The following is a 27,090-nucleotide window of genomic DNA, read 5'->3' as shown; positions in this document are numbered from 1 at the left end:
TGTTTATTTTTTAATTCTTTTTTTCCCCCATTTTTGTTGGTAATTTTTTATGATTTAGATATAATAATTTAATATAATAATAATGTTAATAATACCACAAAACATTACAACATTGAAGTTTTCAACTTTTATGTAAGTACATTTCATATATATATATATGTAAATATAAATGTTTGATCAGGTAAATCGTGGGAGGAATTATTGTTTCACATACATTTGTAGATCATTTAGAATATGATTTTATATTTTTCTTTTTAGTTTTTCTTATTTTGTACCAGTTTGGAAAAAGTTTGTCAAAGATTTTTATATATATTTTATTTTGTAATTATCTAAATAGGCGTAACTTTTTCTAGAAACGGACGAATTAAGAGCTATATATCCCCCAAACATATGTAAATCGTCGTCCTTTGTCTTTATGTATATATTAGATAAGAAACTTCGGTTTAGCCGAATTTACTTAACGTTTGATAGAGTTTTGAAACGGCCTAAAAACCAGAACCATTTTATAAAGTTTGATCTATAAACGCCTTGAGTACTTTTATTTCAGCATCTTATTGCTATCTGTATTATCGGTATTTGTAGAAACACTTAGATTGTCAAAATGATATCTAGAAATGATTGCTGTAGAAAAAAGTTTGTGATTCAATATTTTGCTTTTTGGTGTTTGCTTAGAAACTTTTGCCAGCATCATGGATGCGTTTGCGGCGACTATCACGTCGTCGATAGCGATCGATAATGCGAGATCGATGACGTTCCGGACACAGGGCCTCCGGTGAGCTATCGACCTTCTTCATAACAATGCGAAAGGTGAACGTATGCTTGGGTGAGGCACTAGCCGCACGCCTTGGGGAAGGCGGCTCAAATTCACTGCCACTGGAAAAGCCACACGAGCCCAAGGGGCCATGGATGAGAGGTGGAATACCGCTAGGCATACAGACCATAGGAGCAGGAGCAGCTCCTCCTACAGCACTGGGGACACGAGGTGTACCGTTCGTATAGCCTGAGGGCGTTGACATGGAGCCCGTTGAGAGTTGTTGGGTCAACACTGAGCTGGGACGTGGCTCAAATATGGAGGCACAACGTTGATCTGTGCACAGAAAGGTCTTAACTTCCTCCTCTTGCTGCTTGATGGTTAAGGGAAAATGCTTTTTACTCGGATCAGCATACGGACTACGTTGAGGCTCATGGCCGTGGGGATATGGATAGGATGAGCTCGAATCGTCACGACTGTCACGGGAGCTGTAGTTCGAGGATGTCTGCTGTGAGAGCGGACTACGTGCCCGCGAGAAGGCACTGAAAGGTGAGATATGCAACTGCCGGAATGTTTCGGTCTTCTGCTTCTTGGTCATGGGAAAATTTGGCGATCGCACTGGCGTTATGCCACTCGTCTCTGACGGTGTGTAGTCAAAGTGCGTTTCCAGTGAGGATTTGCGACCACAAGAAGACCCGGAGCGCTGAAAGGTTTCGGCATCGACGAGCTCTATGGAGCTCTTACGCAAATCAATGTGTCGCCGACGTTCATCAGTGTCGACAATTTCAAAACTGGATGTCTGATCCTCATAGCTAGTGGACTGGTAGCGCGATATGGACACATCGAAACTGGTGTCACGCGATGAGTAAGGACAGTCAAAGCTAGATTCCGCTCGACTTGACTTGCGATCACCTTCAACCATCTCGAAGCTATCACCACCCGAGTCTAGACGCTGTAAATTAATCAGATCCGTCTCGGTATCCACCCCTGGACTACGCAACTGATCTAAGAATGGAGATCGCGGTGGATCAAAAGACGAACGACGCGATGGCGGCTCAAACTCAATAGTAGGACACTGCAGCGGCTGTTTTTCGGGAGGAGCAGCGACCACGGCAGCTGCTGCATCGGCCACTGCTTTGGCGGCAGCTTCCGCTTCCTCGGTTTCGCGCCGCAGTGCCTGCAAATTAACATAAACTGGTTCTGGGGCATAGGCTTTCAAAATCTCTACAAGTTCAAGGCGCAGATCCTCGGGTATTATGAGATCATTTGAGTCCGATTCGCGCTCCTCGCTGATTCTGGGTTCTATGGGCTCACGGCTCTCTGAACGGCGTGTAAAGTGATGGATTGCCGTGCCACTTGCTCCTGCCTCCAAGCCACCGTTGAGGGCCACCACCTTAAGGGAATTGGTCACCTCTTCGACGAATTGGGCCATGGCTGTATCTGGCTGCTCGGTTTCGACTTCAGGTTCTGGCTCAACTAATTCTCTGAGTCTTTCATGCTTGATATACGACTCACCTACCTTTTCAAAGTGCACGTTTGCCAATTCGAATGGCAACTCCTCGGCTGTCCCTTCACCTACCTGGTCAAGAGTTCCTGCATTGGAGTCCGCACTGGGCCTTTTCGAACCGGAGGCTGAAGTGACTGGCTGCTGTTGTTGTTGCTGTTGCTGTTGCTGCTGTTGTTGTTGCTTCTGCTTCTCCTCCTCCTCGCGACGCGCCGATCGTCTTAGCTTGAGTGACATCTTGGTGTAGTGGGCAAACTTTAGTGACATCTTTGGCTCGAATCCAACCTCAGACATTTGTTTTTGTACAGCACTCTTGGCTGCCGTCGAAGAAGCAGCGGGACTAGCCGAAAAGGTACTTTGTCTAATTAACGGACCACCAGATGATCCGGACTCTGCCCGCGTGAATGCATTGGCAAACCGATTCGTACGCGTTGATATATGTTTTGAGGGTTTGCGTACAAAAGCCAAAATCTCTCGCATAACACTTTTCTTCTCTGGTTGAGGCTGTGCAGCCTCTTTCTCTTTTTCTCGGGCAGCTGCCTCGGCTGCTTCACGTTCGCGCTCTGCACTCTTGTAAGTCTCGGCAGGATTGGATACAGTGATGGGTGGAATGGGGCCCATGCCCATCGGTGAACGCTTTTCGCTGGCAAAGTATATTGGCGTGAAGAGGCTAATCGAAGGTCGCTTGAGACCTACAAAGCATGCTTCATCAGGTTCGGTGGCCATATCCTGTACATGCACCGTGGAGGTCGGACTTCTTCGAGATACTCCCGTCTGACAGCTAAAATCAGAGGGTGCCGCACCGAGGGGAGAACGTCTCTCCTGTGTATGTATACTAAATGTTGGACTTCTCCGCTGCACTGTCTCGGCAGTGGGACTTCGCAACGTTGGGCTAGGCTGGTCATTGGGAGATCTGAGACCACTACTGCCTGGAAACAGCGGACTACGTCTTCCTTGGGGACTGCGATCCCCTACCGGACTACGTCGTCCACCCTGGGCACTCAGTGAAATCGATAACTGGCCACTATTCTTACGCCGGCTCGAGGCCCGCAATGTACCCTGTCGTGAGAGAGTATTTGTGGGTGTTTTCTGCGAACTACTGCCCGGGCTTTTGGATTCTGGTTGCGGCAACACTGGACTCTTGGGTGTCAGTGGACTTCGCTTCTTTTCGCCATTGGCTCCGGCATTGCCGGTGTTAAGCGTAAGTGTAGGAGCTGCTGATGCATTGGGACTTCGGCGTTCCGAGGGACTGCGACGAGTGCGGAAGGACTGGGACTTGGCCTTGCGGATCTTGGGCAGGGACTGATGATGATGACGATGACGATGCTGGTGTTGGGAGGAGGAGGAGGAGGAGGGGCCGTTCAACTTATGTTAGTTGCTGTGATGCGGCCCAGTCGTTGGGTCACTGCTACCGCTGGAGCTTAGTGTAGTATTGGAGCCATAAGGATCGAGCGAGCTCTGCACGGACATCGAGCGGCCCTGATTCTGGCGGGCGCGCCTCACTCGGCTAGAGTTGGGAGACAGCTTTCCGGGGTCGATGCTTTCTGGGTCTGCCTGCAAATTGTAGAATCAGACATAAAGGGGGACAACAGGATGGCGAACACAGGCGATGGTTGGATGATCGACAGGCGACAATGGACATGGACAGATGGGCAGACAGATAGATAGAGGATGGCGGCATGAATGATACTGAGTTAAACACCAAAGCAGCAACAGCAAATAAACATTTAAGCACACAACAACCCACCTGGTAGGCCAAAGCATTCATAATAATAGCATAGGGAACCAAATTAAGCGGATGTATCTCACGCATCAGCACATTAGCTGGTATCTTATGGAATTGAATGTACTCCAGAAATGTGCCCAATATCTCCTTGATGTCAATATTCTATTGAAAATGAAATAACAACAAATTAATATCAATATTTAGTTCGAACAAAATGGAAGCCTTACTGGGTTATTATCATAGTACTTCTTGCTCCACATAAGAGCCGCCTGAAATTTTGTAAACTCATCGGCCCGTAGCTCCTCCCTTGCCAATATCAAACGTACCACATGCTGGGGCAGCAGAGTGAAACTGCCCAAATTCAATACCTCGGTGCCATGCTCATCGACAAACTCCAAGACCTTTTGCACCAAAGTTTTGGTGCACTTGTACTGAATATAACGCTCTGCCGAAGCCAGCAAAGCGCACACGGTATCCACATTGATGCAACACTGAATGAATCCAGCACACGCACGACGCAGTTCCTCCAAGCCATAATAATCGGCAGCGTTCATTACCCCTACAAAAGAAAAATGTTTACTTAATATAACTTTGCTCCATTTTGCCTCATTTGACTTACCCAGAAGTGTCCTGGGTTGAAGTGTCACACAACCCGTATGAATATACTCAATAAGCTGACGGAAGACATCGGGTTCAAACTCCTCTATAATCAAGGTTTGATGCTGCTGACTGTTGGGCTAAATTGTTAACATAATGCAATTAGTAAAGCGAGCACAAATACATTTTCCACATGAGCAGATTATTGTGCAAAGGGACAACTCTAAAGCTAACATCAAGTGCATAGGAAAGAAACAGATCGGAATCGAAATTAAACTTACGATTAGACAGACAGAGAGAGAGAGGGAGAGAAATAATACAATTTATACAATAGACACAACTAATATAGGGGATCGAATGAAAGTAATATAGCTTTAACATGCCATTGAAGATTTTAGTTAGACAAACATTTCCTTTTAACACACAGAACAGTTTAATGCATAGAAGAAAATATACCTCCAAATTAATTTTGGGAAGAATATAATATATTTATTTAATATTTAATTATCTTTTCTAGCATTATTTGTTTGAGAATGTAAACCAATATGTACAAGAATTCTAAACGAAGTTTGTCTATTAAATTTACCAAAAATGGTCATTAAACATTTTAAGATAGATAATCACTGTCAAATACATTGGATTTTTCCATAGACTTACAAATTAAGTTTTTTAATGGAAAATATTATAAAATTTTTCCAATGAATTGAATTGAGTTAGAAATCTATGTAAGAAACTATAGTAAGAAATCTTCTATGACCCCTTTAAAATTTGTAACTAAAATGTGTCTTTCGTGTTCCTAAACCTTTTTTTCCATTTGCCTTGTAACTATCTGATCAAATATATTTTAGATTTAACAATACTGAAATTAATGATAAATATTTAAATTAAACTATTTTTCCTCACAAAGTTTTAATGTTTTTTTAAAAAGGGTCAAAACCCAAAACAAATCATAATTTATAGTAGGAGTATGAAGATCTATCACATCTTGTGGGTAAGAAATCTATATACAAGAAATATAATTAAGATTTATGAAGACAATATAAAGTAAACTCTTTAAAAAAAATGCTTTTAAACGAAATTAAGCATTCTCAATTTTAGTTTTTAATTCTAATTTCTGAAACATGGAACTGCACTTGAATACTACATAGTATATTATATTATTTACAAAGCAATCTTTTAGTTCTTGTCCAAAACTGTCATTATTTCATACTACACAACATTTACATTTAAAAGACATTTACAACTAGCATATTTTTTACATTTGCATAAATTTTGAAATTAATTTCAATTACGAAATTAATACACACACACACACAACACAGGCAGACAGATACACATACACACTGACATCAATTGATCACTTAGGTTTTTTTTACCTCAGGTATCGGAGCTAATTGTTGGGAGAAACCGGTTCTCTATCATTGTGAATGGGATTATCATATTTTTTGGATGATGAGGATATATAAAAGGGAGATTACAACATGGAGGGCGGGGAAAATGCACGAAAAACATTTATATTAATAAAAAATGCGATTTGCGATATTTCTTACTTATTTACAATTTGGTTATATTACAATGTAAATAAGTGTAGGAAAATTAAAAGGAAAAACCCAGATATACCCAAAATCATACACACTTTCACTTATACCACAGCAAAATGCAAAATCCATATGCACACACACACACACACTCACACAGACACACACCCCTTTAGGGTAATCGATTATGAATGAATACGAACCTGTTGTGCCGCATTCTGGAGATTCAACAAGGGCTCCGATGAACGCTTGAGGAATAGACGCAACTTATTCTCTTTGGTTGAGGTCTCCCTTTTACGTTGGGGCGATGGTGCTGCATATAGCATTTTGGCGAATACCCGGGAACGGGAGGCTAGCACAGCCTGTTGACATGAAAACAGAGAAAAGGGAAAGAGGGTTTTCAGTTGAGTAGAGGGATTGTTATTATGTATGTTATGAGAGTGAGAGACGATGTAGAGAGAAATATGGATGCTTGTTTTGCGTACGCAGTGACCTAAATCGAAATATCGATGCGGTGTCCAGTGCAACAAGCAAATTTCTTCTTCTCGTTCGTCTCTACTTACCTTAACGGCACAAACTGGTTCACGGGTGTCACCAACTAGGAAGGTTACATCACATAGCTCGGGCATGGATGCCAGGAATTTCATATCCTCAGCCAATCCTGTCTTATTCTCAAAAGTCGATAGATCCGGCTCTGCGTCAGCCATGCCGGGTAATATCAATGCTTCTGGCATTTGGGTTTACTGTAAAAGGGAAGAAAGAAAAACCAAAATGAAATCAAATTACTGGCATTACTTACTGACTTAATTGAATAACAGAGAAGAAGGAAAATATTTGCTATAAATATAAACTTGAAATGGAATCCCCCACGAATTGATCTCTTAATGCCAGCTTGAGTAATTAAATTGTAATTCAAAACGAAATCCCTGAACCCACCAACACACACACACACACTTAGAAGACAATTGAGACTCGAGTCTGCGCCTTCTCATCCTCAGTTCTCTCACAGTAATGTGAATTGTCTGGCTGAATGTCCTTGGCAAATAAATTACGATTTGTGAAACAAAAGATGAAAAGGGGGTTTACAAGAAGAAAACAAAACGGAAAGGAGCAACCAGACAAGGTCTACGACAACGACGACAATAACAACAATAAGGTTGGTCCAAAAGTATGTACAGTCAGGTAAACGAATGTATGTGTGTGTGTGTGTGTATATGTCTCTGTGTGTGTTTAAGCCTGGCCTTGCTTGTATGGACAGAAGCTGCATGGGAAAATTGTTGCATACTTTCAGGGTCTCGAGAAAAAAAGGGGGGTTGGCATGCCATACAAATATTGAATTAGCTTATTATGGGGGAAAAAGAGTTAAAATTTTTACCTCAATGTGCCAAACAAAATATAAATTCAAATTGAGTTAATTGTAAAAAAAATATATATATATATCTTTTTTCCTACTTACCTGATCCAATGTGAATTAAATTTGCGGCCCCTTTTATCGTTATAAATGTTATATATATAAATGTTTGTGACGGATATCCATATCCGTTGCTTAACTTAGACTTAAATCATTTTGTTTTTTGCTTAAAATTTCGACTGAATATTAACAAGGCGAAAAGGTAAAAAATTTTAAGGTTTTCAATAAGTTTGAATAAAACTTGCACAATTTATGTCTACGTTGGGAAAAAAAATTTATATAAATATGAATATTACAGCATGCTAAAAATGAAGGTAAGAAGGGCGAGGAATTTGGCAAAAAAAAAATATGTGTGCTGTGTATAAGTGTTTTTTTTTTTTTTTAATACAAGTGAAAATATTGTTGTATGTGCGCTACGCATAGATTAATTTTTTTTGGAGGGGGGAAAGAAAGGGAATTTTAGACAATTAAAAACATGGGCATTTGATAGTTGATTAAAGAAGAATTACTTTGTCTAAGCGTATCGCAATTTATGATATAATTCAAAAACGTTGCCCAGTTCCAGTTCTATGGCAGCAGCGAAGTAGTGTAGCAGGAGCAGCAGCAACAGCAAATTTCAGGTCCTTTCGATTTTGGGGCGTCACTTTCACTTTTCACACAGGCGTGCCTTTTTGTTGTATGTGCGTGTGTGTGTGTTTAGTGTATTATTGTGTTTATATGTATTTGTAATGTATACATGAATCAAGCTAAAAAGCAACCAAAAAAAAGCAACACACACGAGGTGAAACTTTAAAACACTCGCTCTCTCTCTCTCTCTCTCTCACAGACAGACACAGGCAAACACTCAGCCAGATGTAGTTCAATTAATGTTATTTCAATCAAAAGATTGGACCACTTTGATTTTTGATTTTAGGTTTTTCTTTGATTTTCTCTGTATATATATATATATGTACACACACACACATTCACTCAATCACACATACACACACACACTCTCTAAATCTGTGGCGAAGTAAATGTTTTTTTGGGATGTGAAATGAACCGTTTCGCACGAGGCACAGGAGCGTTCTGTTCTGGTCGTTATAATTATTGTGTCTACATCAAAAGGAGTTTCCATCGATATGTCATGTTGGTCAAAAGTTTATCTGCGCATGACTACGACGAATCGATATATCCTTGGCCATGGTGTTTCTCCTAGTAGTCATCGTCGTCGTCGTCGTCAACGCTGCTGCTGTCGTGTTGGCGATAATGATGATTCCGCATAGGCAAGGCAACAGTTTGTCGCGAGGGCAAGCTCAACAACGTTGGCATCAGGGATTCTGGGACACTTGTTTGCATCCAATGCTGGGTACAGCTTGAACCTTATGTTTATGTCCTTACTGCGCAACTGCCGATCAAGTAAACGTAAACAAAAACGCCCAACCACCAAACAAATTTTTTGACAGTTCAGTCGCATGCTGGATTCACTTGACATGCGCCTCGCCTCAGCTAAGGTGTGTGCCCGAAATATTCGGCGACAACATTTCGAAACCCCCATACCGATGTCTATGACCGCAGTCTGTCTGACCGAGGCATGAAAAATAAATAAACAGTTTCATTATTCGGTGGCAAGTACTTGAAAAGGGAAAAACTCGAGGACAGAAGCACAGACCACAGACCACACAGGCAATAAGCAAAGCAGGCAGCTCAAACAGTGGGCATAAATTGTGTTTGACTGGTGAAAATTTATACCAAAATAGTTTCTCTACACAGATCTATATATCTGGGCGGTTTCGTGCGATAAAAATCTGCAACAAGAGTTCATCCAGCTGAAGTTTATAAAGCATTACAATTGAACTGGAGAATTGCAATATCTATTTTAAATGATATGAATAATTCATCTATCCAAACTATGCTAAAGATTACTTCTAATCAAGAATCTCAGCATACCATAATAATCGAGAATAGATTTAGTTTTTCAATGACTGATTCTAATCCTAATCGTTTTCACCAAAATCATTAAAGATTTAGAATTTATAGAATTATCTGCTTAAGAAAAAAATATATAATTTATTTATAAAATTTAGCTTTATATTTGAAATATTCTAAGCACTTTAAGTAAACGGTGAAAAATATAAAATTATTAGCAACTGTTTATGCCTATATATAAATTATATATTATTATTGCGCAAATTGGCTAAAAAACTATATGTATTTCAAAAATTAGTTAACTGAATATTAATGTTATTTTTATGGATTTCCAAAAAAGTTTTTTTAAGTTATACTAAATACAGTAAATGCATATTATAACGATATACAAGCTACCAGTCATTTTGCATTTGTATAATTCAATGCAGAAGATCTTATATGCATACAATTCTAAGTTAGTAATAATTTAAAACAAAAATATTTAAGTTTTTTGCTCCTAATTTTAAGCTTAAGTGAACGATTAAAATATTTTATAGGAAACGATTTATATATCATTAGCAGAATAAAGAGTATATAACTTATTAAATAAATCAGAGGCGTTATATAATGATGCGTTTGTTCAAATAACTCATTCACTTCCAATGACATTCATTAGAAGATCGAAAAACCGACCAATATAAGCCTCGATTATAATTTAGTAATCTAAGATTTTTAATCAATTGATTATCTACTAATCATGCTGAGGAAAAAAAAAACATAACTATTCGTATATTTGCTAAAAAGTAAAACTCAAACCAATTTTTTGCCTTTTACACATTTTCTATTTATTCTTGGACCTCAATACTTACAAGATTAAAATTTAAAAAAAAAGATGAAAATTTGACGATAAACTTCAGATGTCGATTTTGCAATTCAGATCTCAAAATAGCTACCTATTTTACATACTACTTATTTTGAGATCTTAATTTCAGTTTATTTGATCATTATTTCTTTAAGTATTTAAGTAGTATGTAAAAAATTATACAAAATCCGATTTATGATAAGATATTAACCAAGACGATAAAAACGTATTCGACCAAAATGGAATGTAATTTCAAAAAAATAAAGTGCTCTTCAAGGAACATTAAGATTTAAAAATATTTTTTTAAAAAATCCTCTCTTATAAGAATGATTTTTTAAAACATAATACAATTAGAATCAGCAAAACCAGTAAAAAGGTATACATACATATTACCCTATAGTAATTGTACCGATTCCACTGTGCTAATCCCTTGTACAATCTCTGCATACAACATAGAAACATACACATATGATTTTACTTCCGTTTTAAGTGTCATGTGTGCCTTTTCCCTGCCCCTGTCGCAGTTTTTGCTTATTAATTAGTTTCACAGCTACCCCAAGGCAAAAACGAACGTCTGAGCAAGTGAATTTTATTCCGATTCTAAAAATACTTTACTCCGCGCAGCGCACAACCAGACGTCACATAAATCTCTTGTGGCCAGCAGTTTGATCATGTACTTACGAGGATTGTCGTCTGCAATTGGAAACTGTATGTTTGCAGGGGTTTCAATTTTCTATTTTAACGGCAGGTAGGAGCCAATACTGTCCAGTCCAGTCTGTGACGACGGATTGACGCCGCCTTCCCGCTGTGCTCCGAAACACAAGTCAATTGCATTTCGGCCGACTGGGTCCACTTGACGCGACGCCTGAAGAAAAGGCAAACAAATAAACAAACAAAAGTCAAGGATGTTGCTGTTGCTGTGGCTGCGTGTTGCCCGTGAGAAAATCTCTTGAAACATATGACAATTGCGGTCGCCTCTGCCGCCTACACAAGATTCTTCCACATCGTTCATCTCGATCCGAAAGGCCGCTCTCGCCATGTCCCACAGTCAGTTGTCGTTGAACACTTGCGCCTCTCAGTTGTTGGTCTCGCAAATAAAGAATTAAACTCTGACTATATACGCACACACACTAGCCGATTTGAGACAATTTTATACGTGCGCGGATTTCTAGTGATTATAATTGAATTAAAAGTGACATAGAGATACGAAAGATCCGCCATTTCCTTGGGGCACGTGCCACATGCTGCCTGGCAGGCAGTCAGTCAGTCAGTCGTGAGTGAGTTGGGGAGTTAGCCCCTTCTATAAATAACAAACTCTCAACTTTAGTATTATTTTTAACATCCAGACAACGAAGTGAAGCCCAAATGAAAGAAGTGCAACAACTAGTAAGTTGCTAACTAAATTTTTATGTGCAATTTTGTATACATTTTTTTTCTTCTCCTTATTTTGTGTAATTTGCACATCTCTAAACAGTTTATGGCCGCCAATTTTCAGCTGCTACAAATCTAGCAAAACCTATAGAAATATTATAGAGAGTGTGAGAGGGTCGGAGAGAAAATAGAGAGGGGCAGAGAAAAGAGATATAAAAGCAAAATATGCCTTTAAAAATAAAGTGGATGTTGTTGTTGAGGTTTCCTTGTGATCGGTCTTTGACGTCGTCGTTGTCGTTGTCGGCATCGTCCGCCCCATATAGCATATATATAAATACATACTATACATATATAAAAATACATACATACATACATACATATGTATGCGTGTATTGTATAGATATCTGCACGATTTTATATAGAATTTGTAAAAGTTGTCGCTGAATGTGTCGTTTCGTTTCCGTTTGTTGTCGTCGTCATCTTATGGATATATATTGTATCTGGTTGAGTGCAAAAAAAAGAAAACAAAACATTATTTTTACTTGTTAGCGATCATCTAATGGATTATCTCTTCCTTATATACTCATTCTGATTTAATTTGATTAACTATTGTAAATAAACAAATGCGATATATTGTAGAAACGTGATGCCTTCTTTCCAATTTGACACATAATATTTGTATTGTCTAGAATGAAGGTGACATTTGGTTCCAAATCCCAGTAAGGCAGATTTTGAGCCTTGTCAAAGTGATAAGAAAATGGGGATAATGAGAAGAGAAAAATACAAACTCTAATTTGAAAAGAGAATAGTGTTAATAATTGGTTCGATTTATTTCTAAATAGATAGATTGAGATCAATATCGTCTTTAATATTAAAGTATCTGACTTTAAAGTACACAAGTGAAGGCTCGAGGAAAGTGGAAATGAAGAACGACTCAAATTTCGATATCAAAACTAAATTGTTTTCGAAAACTGTCAGATTTCACACTTAACATCTACACCTAAATCCGATATGGATTGTATGTAGATTAGGTTTCAAGTTCTTATCATGTAGTTGTCACTATGACTTTAGGTCAAGAAAACACTTCTTGATTAATAACTCATATCTTTGTCAAGCGATTACAATCATATCTATGTACATAGGACCGATCACAACTCTATCCAGTTGTCCTCTTGACTAATACATTTCGAATTAACCTACACATACGTAGATCGGAATAGAACAGGGTAAAATATTCTCCAAGACCTTCAACCTACAACTTACAATTAGTCAATTTTCTAACGATTTTACAAATTCATTTCTCTCAGAAGTTTTTATAGCTATATATTTCAAAATTTTTATTAATTTTACTCAAAATATAAAACTTTTATAGTTTCTGAAGGCATTGAAATAAGGAATATACTTAAAATGCCATTTATTAAATCTCATTGCAATGAAGCTATTAAAAAGGTTTCAAGGTTTTTTGTGAAAAAATATTTATAATTCTTTTCATTAAAAAAAAAAAAGAATTAAATAGAATTACTTGGCAAGTGACTTTTGTAAAAAAAAAAGAATTAAATAGAAATACTTGGCAAGTGATTTGTGTTATTAAAAAGTTTCCGCAGGTACATAATAAAGTTGCAGAGAAATAAATTCATATAATCAGCAAACAGTGCAAAATACTTGGAACTCATCATCATCCGCATCAACTACGGGCACTTGCAGTTCGTGGAAATTGGCTTTGGCTCGGTCCAATTAGAGAGGAGGATGAAAAAAAAAGAAGCTTTAAATAGAATCAACAGGATGCTACTGACTCTCGATGGTAAACTAAAAACAACAACCAAATAATAATACTAAAAACAAGAGGATAATGAACAAGAAATAAGATGAAAAAAAAAAAACAAGAGTAAAGTAATCTCCCACATATAATCCATTTGCACGTCATTCGGATGATAAATGCATTTATGTGTCGCATCCGTGCAACTGATTAGATGAAATTACAGACGCACGCGAATAGGATAACTATCTGGCCTCCATTTCCGTTCCACCCTCTTCCACCTCTTCTTCGAAATGTGCTCCTTGGCCACCTTCCTGGGACTTGCACTTGAGTGCGCACTGCAGCGCAAATTGAAAAAGGAAACGTAATGCAGAAGAGGAGCAAAAACTGACGCACAGCAGCAGCCCGGTACCGACCTAAGCTTCACCCACGGGCATATTCACCAACAACAAGCTCCATCTGGCTGCCTGCTGCTGTGGCTAAATTAAATTTCCAGCAGTTTGCATTAATTTCCCAACACCGTAACAAATCCGCCCCAGTAGAGTAAGACCCACACCCCCTTGGCCCACCCGCTCTCCCACTCGTCAGGGTTTCAATCAAATCACAGCCAAAACAGCAACAGATTTTGCCGCAACCGTTGTTACTGTCCACCAAACGAGTAACGAGTAAGGAAATTTCTTTTTCTATCCCGCCTTTCCATTTGGTGTTTTTCCTTTTTGGACCGTTTTTTTTTTCTTTAGCCTTCTGTTTTTTTTTTTTTCTTCTCTTCTATTCCTGTGTTGAGTTATCTGTATCTGTGTATCCTGAGCACAGCTCGATTTCAGCGCAGGATATTCGTTTAACCTCGTCGGCATCGATGTCGTCGTCGTCGTTCTTGTCGTCGTTGTCGTCGTTTTTACATCCAGTTAAGAGACCGAAGCATCTGCCTGCTGGGATGCTGTTGATGGCCGGGCATCGGCATCTCGACATAGCCCAAAAAAATTTCCCCATTTTTAGTCTTCGTTTGCCGAGCGTCGTGCGCGCAAGTATCCAAAATCAAATGCGGATAGGCGGCCTTAGTACTACTACTACACAGTAACAACAACCACAATAACAATAACAAGAACAACAACAACAACAAACAGCCCAAAAAGCAAATTCTACAACAACAATTTAGCAGCAGCAGCCACCACCGCCGTCGCCGTCGCCGCCGCAGAAAAGAAAAAAAAAATCGGAAAAAAAGACACGGAATAACGAAAAATCTTGTGAAAAAATTAAGAGTGAAAAATTATAATTACAATATATATATATTCTAGTACATAAAATTTGAAAATATTTTCAATACTTTTCTGCTCGGCACTTGAAAAATTCTGGCTCAAAAAGAAAATGTCCGCGTTATGGTAAATTGGAAAAACAAGCAAAAAACAAAAAGAAAGAAAAATAATAATGAAAAACTAAATTGAATTCCATTTGATGGAAGAATTTGTTTTTCTCTTGGCATAATGCAAAAATCAAGATGTGATATGGATATTTGTTAGGCTGCAGAAAAATTTCTATATATTACTGTGTGTGTATGTGTGTGTGTGTGTGAGTGTGTTTTTGTGTGTAGTATCTTTTGTGGCTCATTTCTATGTATCTGTGAGATACGCAAAACAATTTGTCTGCGCCATTAGTAGCGAAAAGTTCTATAGCTTTCACTGGGTATACTGTGTATGTACATATGTATGTATTTGTGTTCGTGTGTGTGTGTGTGTGTGTGTGTCTGCGTGTGTATCCTGCGCAACTGAAGCTGCGTTTGGCTGGCAGGACATGGGCAGGCAGGCAGTCCTAGTCCTTGGTAGCCTTAAACCAGCAAAACGCAGCCAGCAGAGCTGAACAGCGCAATATTTGCGAGCTTGACGCAGCTTCAACTCGTCGTCGTTGTTGTAGATGATGGTGTTGTTGTTATTGCTGCTGTTGTTGCTGTGTGTGTATCTGCAAAATACAGATACAGAATACAACTGTTTTTCATATGTCTCCCCTCTTTGTCTATCTCTCTCTCTATCTCTATCTCTCTCTATATTTCTCTGTGTTTGTTGCTTGTCATTAACTTTGTTTTATTTCCATTATTATGTCGAAAATGTCATTTCTGTGTGCATCAAATTAATCGAACTTTTGGCATAATATAATAATCAAAAGTAAGTTTTCGAATGGATATAGCTTTCTTATGAAAGAGATGCATATACATAAATATAGAATTATTTTGTGATAATTAATAATAAAAATAATTCTATAATTATTCATACAAAGAATTTCAAAACATGTTAAGCTTTAGTTTTCATTTATTTCAATTTAACACACATTTATAAAAATAATTTCATGTTTGTTGTTGTAATATCTGGAATGTAGGGTATTAATTTTGTTTTATTTTTTTTTGACAGTTTAGCAAAACTGGTGTAAACATAGAATTTACCGTTTGTTTATTATATTTAAAATGTTTTATTTGAATCTGTTTTTGGAACTTAAAAGATTTAAAGTTAATCTTTTTTGAAGGTAATATGAAACAATACAATTTCCTTAGGAAAATCATAAAAATGGCAAACAAAAAAACTGCATGTTTTTAGTTTCCGATTTTTTAAACTTTTTTGACCAAAATGTCGTGGGAAAAAATACAATTACAGACCCAAAAAATAAATAAATGCTTACTGTTTACAAAATATTGCATATTGCCTTCAAAAAAGATAACTTTTAAATCTTTTTAGAAATTATTTTCATTTTAACAGAAATTTTACAAAATTTTGTTTTTATTTTGGTCCTTAACATTTTTTCTATTAAGCTTTTATACGAAGTCTGTATCAGAAATGGAACTAACCTATTCGGAAAACTTATAGATAGGTGATTTCTCAAAGAAATACTATTGAAATGCTTATAGTGTATATTAAGGATCATCAAAGGCCACAGCCTTTCCCTAGAGTATATAAAAAGCAGTCGAAATTCAAAAATAATCCTCAAGGCAAATCCTTATAAGTTAAGAACAATGAATTCTTTATGAATTCCAGCATATTGCATACCTTAAGGGGCAAAGTTCATGAATTTCACAGCCCTACGTCCGCCTATGGACCTATTTAAAGAAACTTTCAACAATTGATTTCACTTCAACCTAGACTGCAGCTAAAGGAACTTACTATCTTTGACTAATGAGCCGTTCCTTGCCCAAGCGCTGAACTTCTTTTTGATTTTTGTTAAGTGTGTCGCTCTTCAACTAAACTGACGCTGCATTTCAAGATGTCAGCTTCCTGGCACTATTACCCTCAATTGGCAACTCCCTCTGTTAGCCATGTGTTGATGATCTACTGCCTACTTGACAAGAAGGCAAGAGAGTATATAGTGGCATCTGGCCTAGTCACTTGTGCGTATTTTGAACCCAACTTCCTCCCATAGACTAATATGTAGGAATTTGCATACACATGTATGCCCAAGCATTCTCATACACAGGTTTTTGGTTAGTTAGCCAGACTTGGTTACAAGTATCATCATCATCATCGTCATCGTCATCATCATCTTGCATCCCACACCTCTTTGGCAACTTCTCGTTGAACTTTCAGCTTCAATTGTGTTTCCGTTCGGGACACGTTAAAGCATCTCTTCTCGTTACTCGTTGCTTTCGATTTTTTTTCGCTTTTATTTTACTAGGCGTATTTTTGTGTGTGCATGTGTGTTTGTGTGAGTGTGTGTATTTACAATTTCGTTTTGTTGTTGTTTTCGCTGTTGTACAACTGCGGCAGCCATTTTGTATATCATACTTAGAGTACTATGAAGTTACAAGCACACACACACACACATGGACAGAGGGACAGAGAGAAAGAGAGAGAGGTAAACATCTATGCAGAAAGAAAAAAAATCGCTGCTGCGGGCCAACAAACAAAAATTTCCCAACTTTTTGGCTTCTATCTCCCAAAAATAAGGAAAAAAAAAAACATGCAATATTTCTTCGGATTCGCAGATTCCCTCCCTTCCATACGAATAGACAAAAACGAAATCCAAACAACATGAGCCAAAAAAAAAGAGGATAATGGAAAATCACTTTTTCTAGTATCTACACACACACACACACACACACACATCCAAACACGTAGAGATAGAGAGAGAAAGCATGGGAAAAGCCGAAAAAAAGCCAACGAAAATTGCAAATCAAATAAAATAAATGCAGTTGTTATTCGGCGAAATAAATGGCCAAAAGCATATACAGACTCACATATACATATAAACATATACCCATATTCCAGTATCTGTGTGTGTGTACGTGTATGTGTGTGAGTGAAATGTTAAAAGTGAAATTGTACGACGCCCTAGATGAAAAGCTAACTGTTGTAACTTGGTGTATCTCTGTGTGCTTCGGTATGTGTGTGTTTGTGTGTGTGTCTGTGCTTGGATTCCAACCAAAAACCAAATTGAATTCTCAGAAATTGAAAAATATTTTCTATATTGAGAGTCTTCCAGAATTATCTAAAGCTAATGAAATGGCATTTATATTTGATGTTTATCTAATGCCAATATTTTTTTTGGAAATTTCTACAAAAATAAACGGAAAAACAACAAAATGTGAAAGCAAAATATTAAAAAATACATAAGATTTTAGCAAAACCTGAAATTTTAAAATACTGTTAGTCACATTTGAAATACGCAAAGAAAAAAATGATACACTAACTGAATAGAAAAAGTGGATGCATTACGTTGATGTTAGATAGTTCCTAAAAGTATGCTAAGAGTAATTATTACATATAAACGCTATTTTGAATTAACCGCGTTTGGAATGTCAAACATCAATTTTGAAAGCTAAAAGATACATATTTCTTGAAAAACCTAACGATGCCAAATCATCTATTTATATTTTTATATATTGCAATTTATTTTTGGATGCGTCTTTTAATAGGGGACTGTCAATAGGTTGTCGTTTATACTGACTCACATGTTGAGACAAATAAACAGAGAAAGTTTTTGCAAAACTTAACATCTCAAAATCAACAAATTTTGTAGCCAGTAATTAAATTATAATTACCAGATAGGCATGATTTCTTGCCAGGCTCTTTGAAGATCTTCAAATATTTGTTCTTAGCTTAGGACTTACATTAATATAATCAGTTAACAAATTTTACAAAAATTTAGTTTTGCTAGTTGCCGCTGTTTTTATTATAAACTGTTGACAAGTAGTAAGTTCTTAAAATTAAAACTTAACTTGTTCGTTAAACCAAAAGCAAAACAGTGAAAAAATTGACCTAGATGAAACTTCTTAAAAGTCAAAAACGGACAGCTTATTGTTGTATTTTGCATTAAACATTTGACGAATAATTATCTCAATATAAATTAGAATTATGAAATGGCATCAAAGTGAAAAAAATAAGAGAAAACGTCAGATTTTTCATTCTTTTAGCTGTTTTTGGTTTTAGAAGAATAGGCAAAACATTGTAAGATACGCCGATCTTTTCTCTATCTAATCGAAAAAGTTATGAAAATCGACTTAAGACTTTCATGTTTTTTACCTACTCATCGAAACTCAAGATTGTACCTAGCTAAAGAACAAGAAAGAGAAAAACAAAAAATGTCATTTAGTTTCTTTTCAAACGAATATAAATAATGCTGAAATAATAAGAATAAACCAATGCTTTTCAACATGTTGCAATCACTATCTACAATGCTCCGTAAATCGGTTTTTTCAATAGAGAAATAAGAATTAGCATACATTTTTGTGATTTCTATTCCTTGCATCCTTGAATACGGAACGGAAAAAGTAGCTTGTGCTTGAATAAGATGGTCTTATACATTTGAAATTTATGATGAAAGATGATAGATATGGTATATGGTTTTCATTACTTTATTATAATTTCAACCTTCGAATTGGTTCTCGACAAATTAAGAGATAGTATAAACGTTCATTTAACAAAGTCAATAAAATTAAAGAAAGATTTCTATGTTTTTCATTTACATAAAATTAAAAGAGAAAGGTATCTAAATTTTTTGAACTAGACACGTAGATTCAGAATTAGCTATATATGTATATTGTCAAATGTCATAGGTCGAGAATAGACTGCTATTAGTTCCTTGAATAAATACGTACAGGACTGAACATACATGTTCACAATGTTGAATGTACATAGCTGCAATGCAATCATATATCACTAAAGCGAAAAGCATTTTTGAGAAAATGTTGCCCTTGCAGCCACAATTAGATGAAAACATGATTAACCCATTTCTTTTTTTGGACATTTTGGCCATCTATGTAGCTGCAAGGCCATCAACAGATACAAATTGAAAACTGCAATCAGCCTGCTGCAGGCATACAAATTTCATCGATTTCTTACCCATGGATGGAATGTGTGTGTGTTCAATTGAAAATGTTCTGTTTCGTTGTCCTCAGGGCAGGCAAAGGCTATATTGGGGATATTGATGCACCTTATTACCATTTTACTGCACCTGTGTATCCTGTTTGTGTGTGTGTGTGAGTATGTGGGCCACCTATCATTTTTAGGGATATTTCTGTGCATGTGTGTGTGTATGGATGAGTGGGCGATAGCGGTTACATGATTGAAATGCCATTACGTGGGCAACCAACACACTTTCTCTCTCTCTTTGTGGAAAAGTCAAAAGTCATTGGCAACATCTATTAATTATATACCTACATGCATATGACTTTAATATATTCCATCTCTTGTCATTTAACAGATTATCACGGAAATTGTCATAGATCAAACACTCTCTCTCTCTCTCTCTGTGTGTAACAAAGCAGTTGACATACGCCTACCACATACAAACGCCCACAACAATTGTCTCTAATTATTGAAAAGGCATTCACAATGTATTGCCTGCATCTGAAGAACTTCAAATGTACTTATCGTATGCCCGCTCAGCGGTTCCAGGCATTGCCGAATATCGAGAAAAGTTAAAGATAACAAACAAAATAAAACACCCGTGCGACAAGTGAACAAAAATTATCAACAACTACTGAATATTGCATTTTATTTTTGTTTTTGCACACACATATAAAACTCTCAAACTCAGCGATAACTATTGAGATCGAAAGAGAATATTGGATATAAGTCCTAGACAGCTGGTGCAAGATGTCACAGCTAATGCTATTGGGATTGGGGCTAGTTGCCTGGCTGTTGCCCGTTTGGGGACAGAGGCCGTTGCTCTCGAATCACACCTTCAACTCACTGCCCATGTCGCAGCATCAGAGCTACAATTATCCTGTGCCCATGGGTGGGGGTAAACAGTTGCGCAATGGACGTCTCCATGAGCAACCGTTGCCCTTGCCTACGCTACCGGGAGTGGCTCAACCCGTCCATATCTACGACGACTATGAGGGTGAAACAGGCGCCAATTTGGGAGGAGGTGGTGCTCTTGGATCACGTCCACCGCCAGGTAGTCGTCGGGATACACGTCGTCGTCAGAATCTCTCACAAGTGGGAGCGGGCGCCTTGCCGCGACCTGAACGTGGCAATGGTAGGCGTGGCATGGAATCGCTACGCAAGGAGCTGATGAAACCATCGGTGGGTGGTCCAGGCGGTGGCATATCTGGCAGTAGTTCCGGTTATCCCTCATACTCTGGGACCTCATCAATTGGACGCATCGATGGTCTTGGCCAAGGTATTGGATCGGCGGATCGCTATGGCGAACAGTTACGACAGCCAAGCGGCGTGGCAGCCATGACATCTGGTCCTATAACTGGTGGAGGCGCTTCCGGTTCCAGTCCATACTCCACACGTTTTCCGCCTCTTTACGCTGGGGTAGATGACTTACCGATGCGCACGTATCCGAGAAAGAATTCCATAAGTGAATTGTTTAAGCTAAAGAAGAGTTTAAATCAAGCTGATGAACCAGCTGGTGGAGTAACTCGCGGTAATTTAGATGGCGACCACGATGCAGATCCATTGGATCCCATACAACAGATCAAGGAACGTATTAGGGATACGGAACCCAATCCGGTAAGTTGATGAATTTAATTTATAAACTTTCTCCAATCTGACAAAATTCTTTTTTATTTCTTGCTTAGAATACCTACGCACCTCACACAGAGTCCACACCGTCCTCGGAAATCGAAGATCTGCTCGGTGTGAAATGCAATTTCGAGACACCATGCGCATGGTCTTGGGTTGACTATCCCGATGGCTTTCAGGTCATATCCGGCACGGAATTGGCTAAGAAAAACATGACCGGCCTTCTACCTGGGCCCGTTGCCGATAGCATTGATGATGCAAATGGTCATTTTCTATATGCTCGCGTTCAACCCGGCACTAAGCAACTCAATTTGACATCTCCCCAGTTTAGTACCACAATGGAAAAGTGCTTCTTGGAGGTCTATATGCACCAGAGCGACATGAGTCATGGTTTATCGCGAGTTGTAGTCGAACCACTTCATACACAAGAGAGCAGTTGGGTGCCTACCGAAATACAAGGAGACAATTTCCGCCAATGGACACGCAAATTCTTTCGCTTGGGTCGCATTTCCAGAGATTTTCGCATTGTCTTCGAGATTGTGCCGGAATTGAAGGCGGGTCAGAAGGCACATGTGGCTTTGGATAATTTACGCATGGTTAGCTGTTTCCCCGAGGGCACCAAATCGGAAAAATGCAGTGCCTCACAGGTCAAGTGTATGATGAACAAGGTGCCGGTTTGTATTCAACTGCCGCGCATCTGTGACATTACACGAGATTGTGACGATGCCGAAGATGAATTGCAGTCATGTGGTAAGTTTTCGCTGAGCCCAAGCTGAAGTGCAATTGCTTATCAGTTGTCATGTCTTTTGTCTAGATAAAATCCCTTACGGTGGTCGCTGCGACTTTGAGGAGGATTGGTGTGGCTGGCGTGACTCGGGCAAGACAACATTGACATGGTCGCGACATACTGGAAGTTCACCCACCCATGACACTGGCCCCGATGGTGATCACACTCAACAGCATTTAATCAACAATACTGGCAGTGGCTATTATATGCTCGTCAATATGAATCAGCACATTAACAATACGGAGAAGAGCTCGATTATCGGTTTTGCTAGCAATGCAATCATGTTGAGCAAAACATTCAATCCACCACCATCGGTGCATGGTAATCCAGATTCACCCTATCGCAATTCATGTGTGGTGCGTTTCTATATCCATCAATTTGGCAAGAATCCGGGAAGCATTAATCTCTCAGTGGTGGAAATGAAGGAGAAGGAGAATATAACCACAACTCTCTGGTGGAGCACCAAGAACCAAGGAAGCGATTGGCTGAGAGCCGAATATGTTCTACCCAACATAACATCCAAGTAGGCGAAAAGAGATTCAGAAGCTCCTGGTCAGTTGCATGACTAATCCAACTTCTTTCTAGATACTATCTGCAATTTGAGGCACGGATGGGAATGAGGATCTTCTCCGATGTGGCTGTCGATGATTTCTCTCTAAGTCCAGAATGTTTTGGCCTCAATATACCGGAAGAACATCTCAATGGCTATAACTATTGGGATGTAAGAAATAATCTAAAGAGACCAACACATCGAGATTTCGAGCATACAAACTGTAAGTCGGCTGATTAACAACATTATGGTTGTTCTTCTTATGGTCCTCTTCTTTTATACCTATGTATATAGATCTTGAGTTAACCTCTTGTGACACCCGTGGAATGATAGGACCGACTCAGGCTCAATGTGAATCCGCCTATAGGGAGCAGAATAAGACGCATGTTCTAAGAGAAGTTCATGTGGTCGAAGATCAGAGCACCTACAAAGGAATGCAGAAGTGGAAAGTACCAAATGAAGGACACTATACGTAAGTTTAAATTCTGTTTAATCCGTTTAGAATTATTAACCTAACCGCATTACCGCATTTCTTCCTTTCAGGGTTATTGTAAAGGGAGCGAGTGGTGGCCTGGGATCAGGTGGCGTAGGTAGCTCTCGCGGATCTGTAGCTGTATCCGTCCTTGAGTTACACAAGAATGAAGAACTATATTTCCTTGTGGGGCAAGAGGGTGAGAATGCTTGTATCAAGAGCATGGGCACCCACAAGGAAGCTGGCTGTGGCGCCGAACACGATGTGGATCTGGGACAATACAGTTTTCGTTCCAAACAGGACATGGTCAAGAAAATATATATTGAAAATGGAGCTGGTGGTGGAGGTGGCGGTTCATATGTATTCCTCCTTAATCAGGCGAAGAATGAAGCAGTTCCCCTACTCGTGGCCGGTGGTGGTGGAGGTTTGGGCATTGGCCAGTATATCGATGAGGACTTTCAGCATGGTCAGAAATCCAAGGCTCAACAAGCTCCTGAAAGCGGTCAAATCAATGGTGAACCGCTGAACAAGAAAACTGCAGGACCTGGAGGCGGTTGGCGTGCCAAAGAGGATCAAGCTTTGAGTCCCACTTTCGGAGCAGCTTTGCTTCAGGGTGGACGAGGCGGACATTCATGCTATGTGGAACTGGCCGACAATGGCACCTCCGTTCACAGACATGGTCAGGGAGGATTTGGCGGCGGTGGAGGAGGTTGTAACACAGGAGGAGGAGGTGGCGGCTACAAAGGTGGCGATGTCTTTCTAAATGAGTCGAATGGCGAGGGCGGTAGCTCGTACATAAGCAGCAGTCGTAGCCTAAGGGACACCAGTACCATATATGCTGGAGCTAGCAGTGGAGCAGGCGCCATCATTATCATTCCGGCAATCGAGGGTTGCGGCTGCGATTATCGCTGTGTGGCCCTGGATGAATTTAGATCCGCAGTGCGTTGTATATGTCCAGATGGTTGGAGTCTCAAGCGAGACAATAATACCGCCTGTGAGATCCACGAAGAGGCTGGCAAATCTTCATTCCAATATTTGGTCTCCATTCTACTGATGTCTCTAGCCGTGCTCTTTATCTGCATAGCCGCTTTGGTCTTTATGCTATGTAAGTAGACACATCACATGGAAAAAAACTAAGTCTTTTACTGTTTTTCTTTTACCTTTTATAGACAATCGCTATCAACGCAAGAAGCAAGCCAAACTAAGACATAAAATGCTAGTGGAACAGGATCTACAACTTAGCCGTTTGCGCCACAATATTGACGACTCGAATCTGAATAACTTTAATCCAAACTATGGTTGCGATGGCATACTCAATGGTCACATAGATGTCAACAGTTTACCACAGGTGGCACGTGAAAGTCTTCAACTAGTCAAGTAAGTCAAATCATTTACCCCATAACCACCTCAGTAGAGTAACCATCATGAACTCTTTTCAGTGCCCTGGGCAAGGGAGCCTTTGGTGAGGTTTATTTGGCCCTATATCGCCATCGTGATGGCGATGCTGTGGAAATGCCTGTCGCAGTCAAAACCCTTCGTGAGGATCCCAAACGTGAGAAGGAGGAAGATTTTCTCAAGGAGGCAGCAATTATGGCCAAATTCAATCACCCGAATATGGTTCATTTGATTGGCGTTTGCTTTGATCGACAACCTTACTATATAGTCTTGGAACTTTTGGCCGGCGGTGATTTGCAAAAGTTTTTGCGTGAAAATCGTAATACCCCCGAACGTGTATCCCTGCTGACAATGAAGGACCTGCTCTTCTGTGCTCTGGATGTTGCCAAGGGTTGTCGCTATATGGAGAGTAAACGATTCATTCATCGTGATATAGCAGCCCGAAATTGTCTACTGAGCAGCAAGGGTCCAGGACGAGTGGTGAAAATTGCTGATTTCGGAATGTCTAGGGATATCTATAGATCGGACTATTATCGCAAAGGTGGCAAGGCTATGTTGCCCATTAAATGGATGCCACCAGAAGCCTTCCTCGATGGCATATTCACATCCAAGACAGATGTCTGGTCCTTTGGCATTCTACTGTGGGAAGTCTTCAGTTTAGGACGCTCTCCGTATCCGGGTCAACATAATACACAGGTCATGGAGTTGGTGGTGCGAGGCGGTCGGTTAGGATCGCCCACCGAATGTCCTGTCGCCATATACAAAATAATGGCCGATTGCTGGAACCCAACACCCGAGGATAGGCCCACATTTACTAGCTTATTGGAGCATCTAACAGCCTGCACTCAAGATCCAAGCATAATGAATGCTCCATTACCAAATATATTGGGTCCCACGGCATCGGAGCGTGATGACACTGTCATCCGGCCACCCAATGGCGAGGAGTTCTGCTTGGCAGTGCCCGACTATCTAGTACCGCTGACGGATAATGTCAACAATCCATTAGCTATGCCCGGAGGCGCTGGTGGCTCATCGCAGCGACAGCAACAGAATGCTGCATCATGTACACCGCCTGCGGTCACCTCGCCAGCTGCCCCCAAGCCATTAGCTGCAGCCCTAGCAGCCGATCAGCTAGTCGAAGGCGGAGCAAGTGGCATGAATGGCGATTGTTGGGAGACATCTTTTATATTGCCCAACTCGAAGAGTGATCAGCCCTTGCTGAATTCGGTGTCATCTGCTGGCAATGCCAATCAGTGTGGAGCCCCAGAGGCCTCCGTCACGCCCATTCTGCGTTCACCGACGCATAGTGATGAGGCCAAACTAATCAGCTTGGATACACCGCAACCGACACCAACGACCATTCAACCACCATTGTCGTTTGCCTCCCAGCTGGATGGGATAACACTGGATCCGTCGGCTCTCAAGAGTCTACCCAATGGCAGTGCCAAGCAGTCGTATGCCAATGTCCAGGTTAAATTGGAGTCAGAGGGTAAACTGAATGGCGTCGTGCCCAATGGCAATGGCACCATTCTAAATGGTTCGGCTGGGGCAACAAGTGCCAATGGCACAGGCAATGGAGAGATTGCTGCAGTGGCCACCATCCAGGGCTATGCCGATCGTTATAAGGATAACAACAATCATTCCGAAATCAGTTGTTAGGCTCATTTTCAACTGTTTGCTCAAGTTGGCAAACCCTCTCACACACACACACACACACACACACACATACACATACAGGGTGTCGCAGCTCAAAGCTGTTGCATTCGCCAAAACTCATTTTAATTGGATTGCCAAATCACAGTTTGTTTAAACAAAAAAATAAAATAAAAAGTGAAAAACAAAAAAAAAAAAAATCGAGTGAGACCTTCACAAGAACTTGTATTTGTAATTAAATATAAAAAACAGAAAAATACGCTAACAAAAAATAAAAAAAGAGTAAAGTAATAAACAAATTTGTATGGCTTAAAGGAATATATATATATTTAAAAATATATATAGTAAACACATAACATTAAAATTAGTTTGAAATTAGTTTAGTTGTTTTTTTGTCGAGAGGTTGTGTATATACAAAAACATATATATTTAAAAACAAAAAAAAAAAAAACTAAGAAAAAACAAAAAGATACAAATAATAATTTTTTTAGTAGATTTTCATTATAATTTTAAATTTTAATTAACAATTTTATTTGGTTTAAGCTATTGACTGAAATGCTAAACAATATTCCTAACCAAAAAAACAAAACAAACAACAAAAAAAAAACGCAAAAGCAAACAAATAGAAGAAAATTCGATTATTTTTTTAAAACTCATGAACCAAAACACAAAACCAAAACAACACAAAAAAAAAAAACAAAGGGCCAGCGCATAGTCACTTATTTTAATTAATAACAAGTTAACAATTTTTTAAGTTTTTATTTTAATTTTAATTTCAGAAAATTTATTTTTACATGTAAATAAAAAGCAGAAGCTTCCGTCGTAGCAGTTTACGTATATTAACTGTAAAATTAAGCAGAAAAATTTAGTATGTAAAA

At 39.1% G+C, this 27,090-nt stretch overlaps 2 protein-coding genes across 7 annotated transcripts; one reads left to right on the top strand and one right to left on the bottom strand.

Annotated features, from left to right (window-relative positions):
• Positions 1 to 177: 177 nt before the first annotated feature.
• LOC6637867 (serine-enriched protein) lies at positions 178 to 10,975 on the bottom strand. Of its 5 annotated transcripts, XM_023174950.2 has the most exons (9): positions 8,037 to 8,446; positions 6,680 to 6,859; positions 6,320 to 6,478; positions 5,955 to 5,993; positions 4,601 to 4,718; positions 4,209 to 4,540; positions 4,003 to 4,143; positions 3,759 to 3,809; positions 178 to 3,581 (listed from the first exon to the last, which is right to left on the bottom strand). In XM_023174950.2, exons 2-9 carry the CDS (start codon positions 6,848 to 6,850, stop codon positions 669 to 671), a joined length of 3,924 nt encoding a protein of 1,307 aa, XP_023030718.1. In that variant the 5' UTR covers positions 6,851 to 6,859; positions 8,037 to 8,446; the 3' UTR covers positions 178 to 668. The 5 variants fall into 5 exon arrangements, with proteins under 5 accessions (XP_023030718.1, XP_023030693.1, XP_023030696.1 ...); XM_023174925.2 differs by lacking the exon at positions 8,037 to 8,446 and adding an exon at positions 10,958 to 10,975 and having other exon boundaries at positions 3,560 to 3,809; XM_023174928.2 differs by lacking the exon at positions 8,037 to 8,446 and adding an exon at positions 7,573 to 7,690 and having other exon boundaries at positions 3,560 to 3,809.
• A 359-nt stretch (positions 10,976 to 11,334) lies between these two features.
• Positions 11,335 to 26,489, top strand: LOC6637928 (ALK tyrosine kinase receptor). Of its 2 annotated transcripts, none has more exons than XM_002061014.4 (9): positions 11,335 to 11,662; positions 20,082 to 21,343; positions 21,412 to 22,105; positions 22,170 to 22,665; positions 22,728 to 22,915; positions 22,987 to 23,164; positions 23,236 to 24,269; positions 24,334 to 24,541; positions 24,604 to 26,489. In XM_002061014.4, exons 2-9 carry the CDS (start codon positions 20,477 to 20,479, stop codon positions 26,216 to 26,218), a joined length of 5,280 nt encoding a protein of 1,759 aa, XP_002061050.2. In that variant the 5' UTR covers positions 11,335 to 11,662; positions 20,082 to 20,476; the 3' UTR covers positions 26,219 to 26,489. The 2 variants fall into 2 exon arrangements, with proteins under 2 accessions (XP_002061050.2, XP_046866258.1); XM_047010302.1 differs by lacking the exon at positions 11,335 to 11,662 and adding an exon at positions 14,614 to 14,782.
• The last annotated feature ends 601 nt before the right edge of the window (positions 26,490 to 27,090 follow it).

This window comes from Drosophila willistoni, assembly GCF_018902025.1.
Source record: "Drosophila willistoni isolate 14030-0811.24 chromosome 2L unlocalized genomic scaffold, UCI_dwil_1.1 Seg72.1, whole genome shotgun sequence".
NCBI lineage: Eukaryota > Metazoa > Arthropoda > Insecta > Diptera > Drosophilidae > Drosophila > Drosophila willistoni.
The sequence above is the reverse complement of the archived record's forward strand: the minus strand, read 5'-3'. Positions and strand labels throughout refer to the sequence as shown.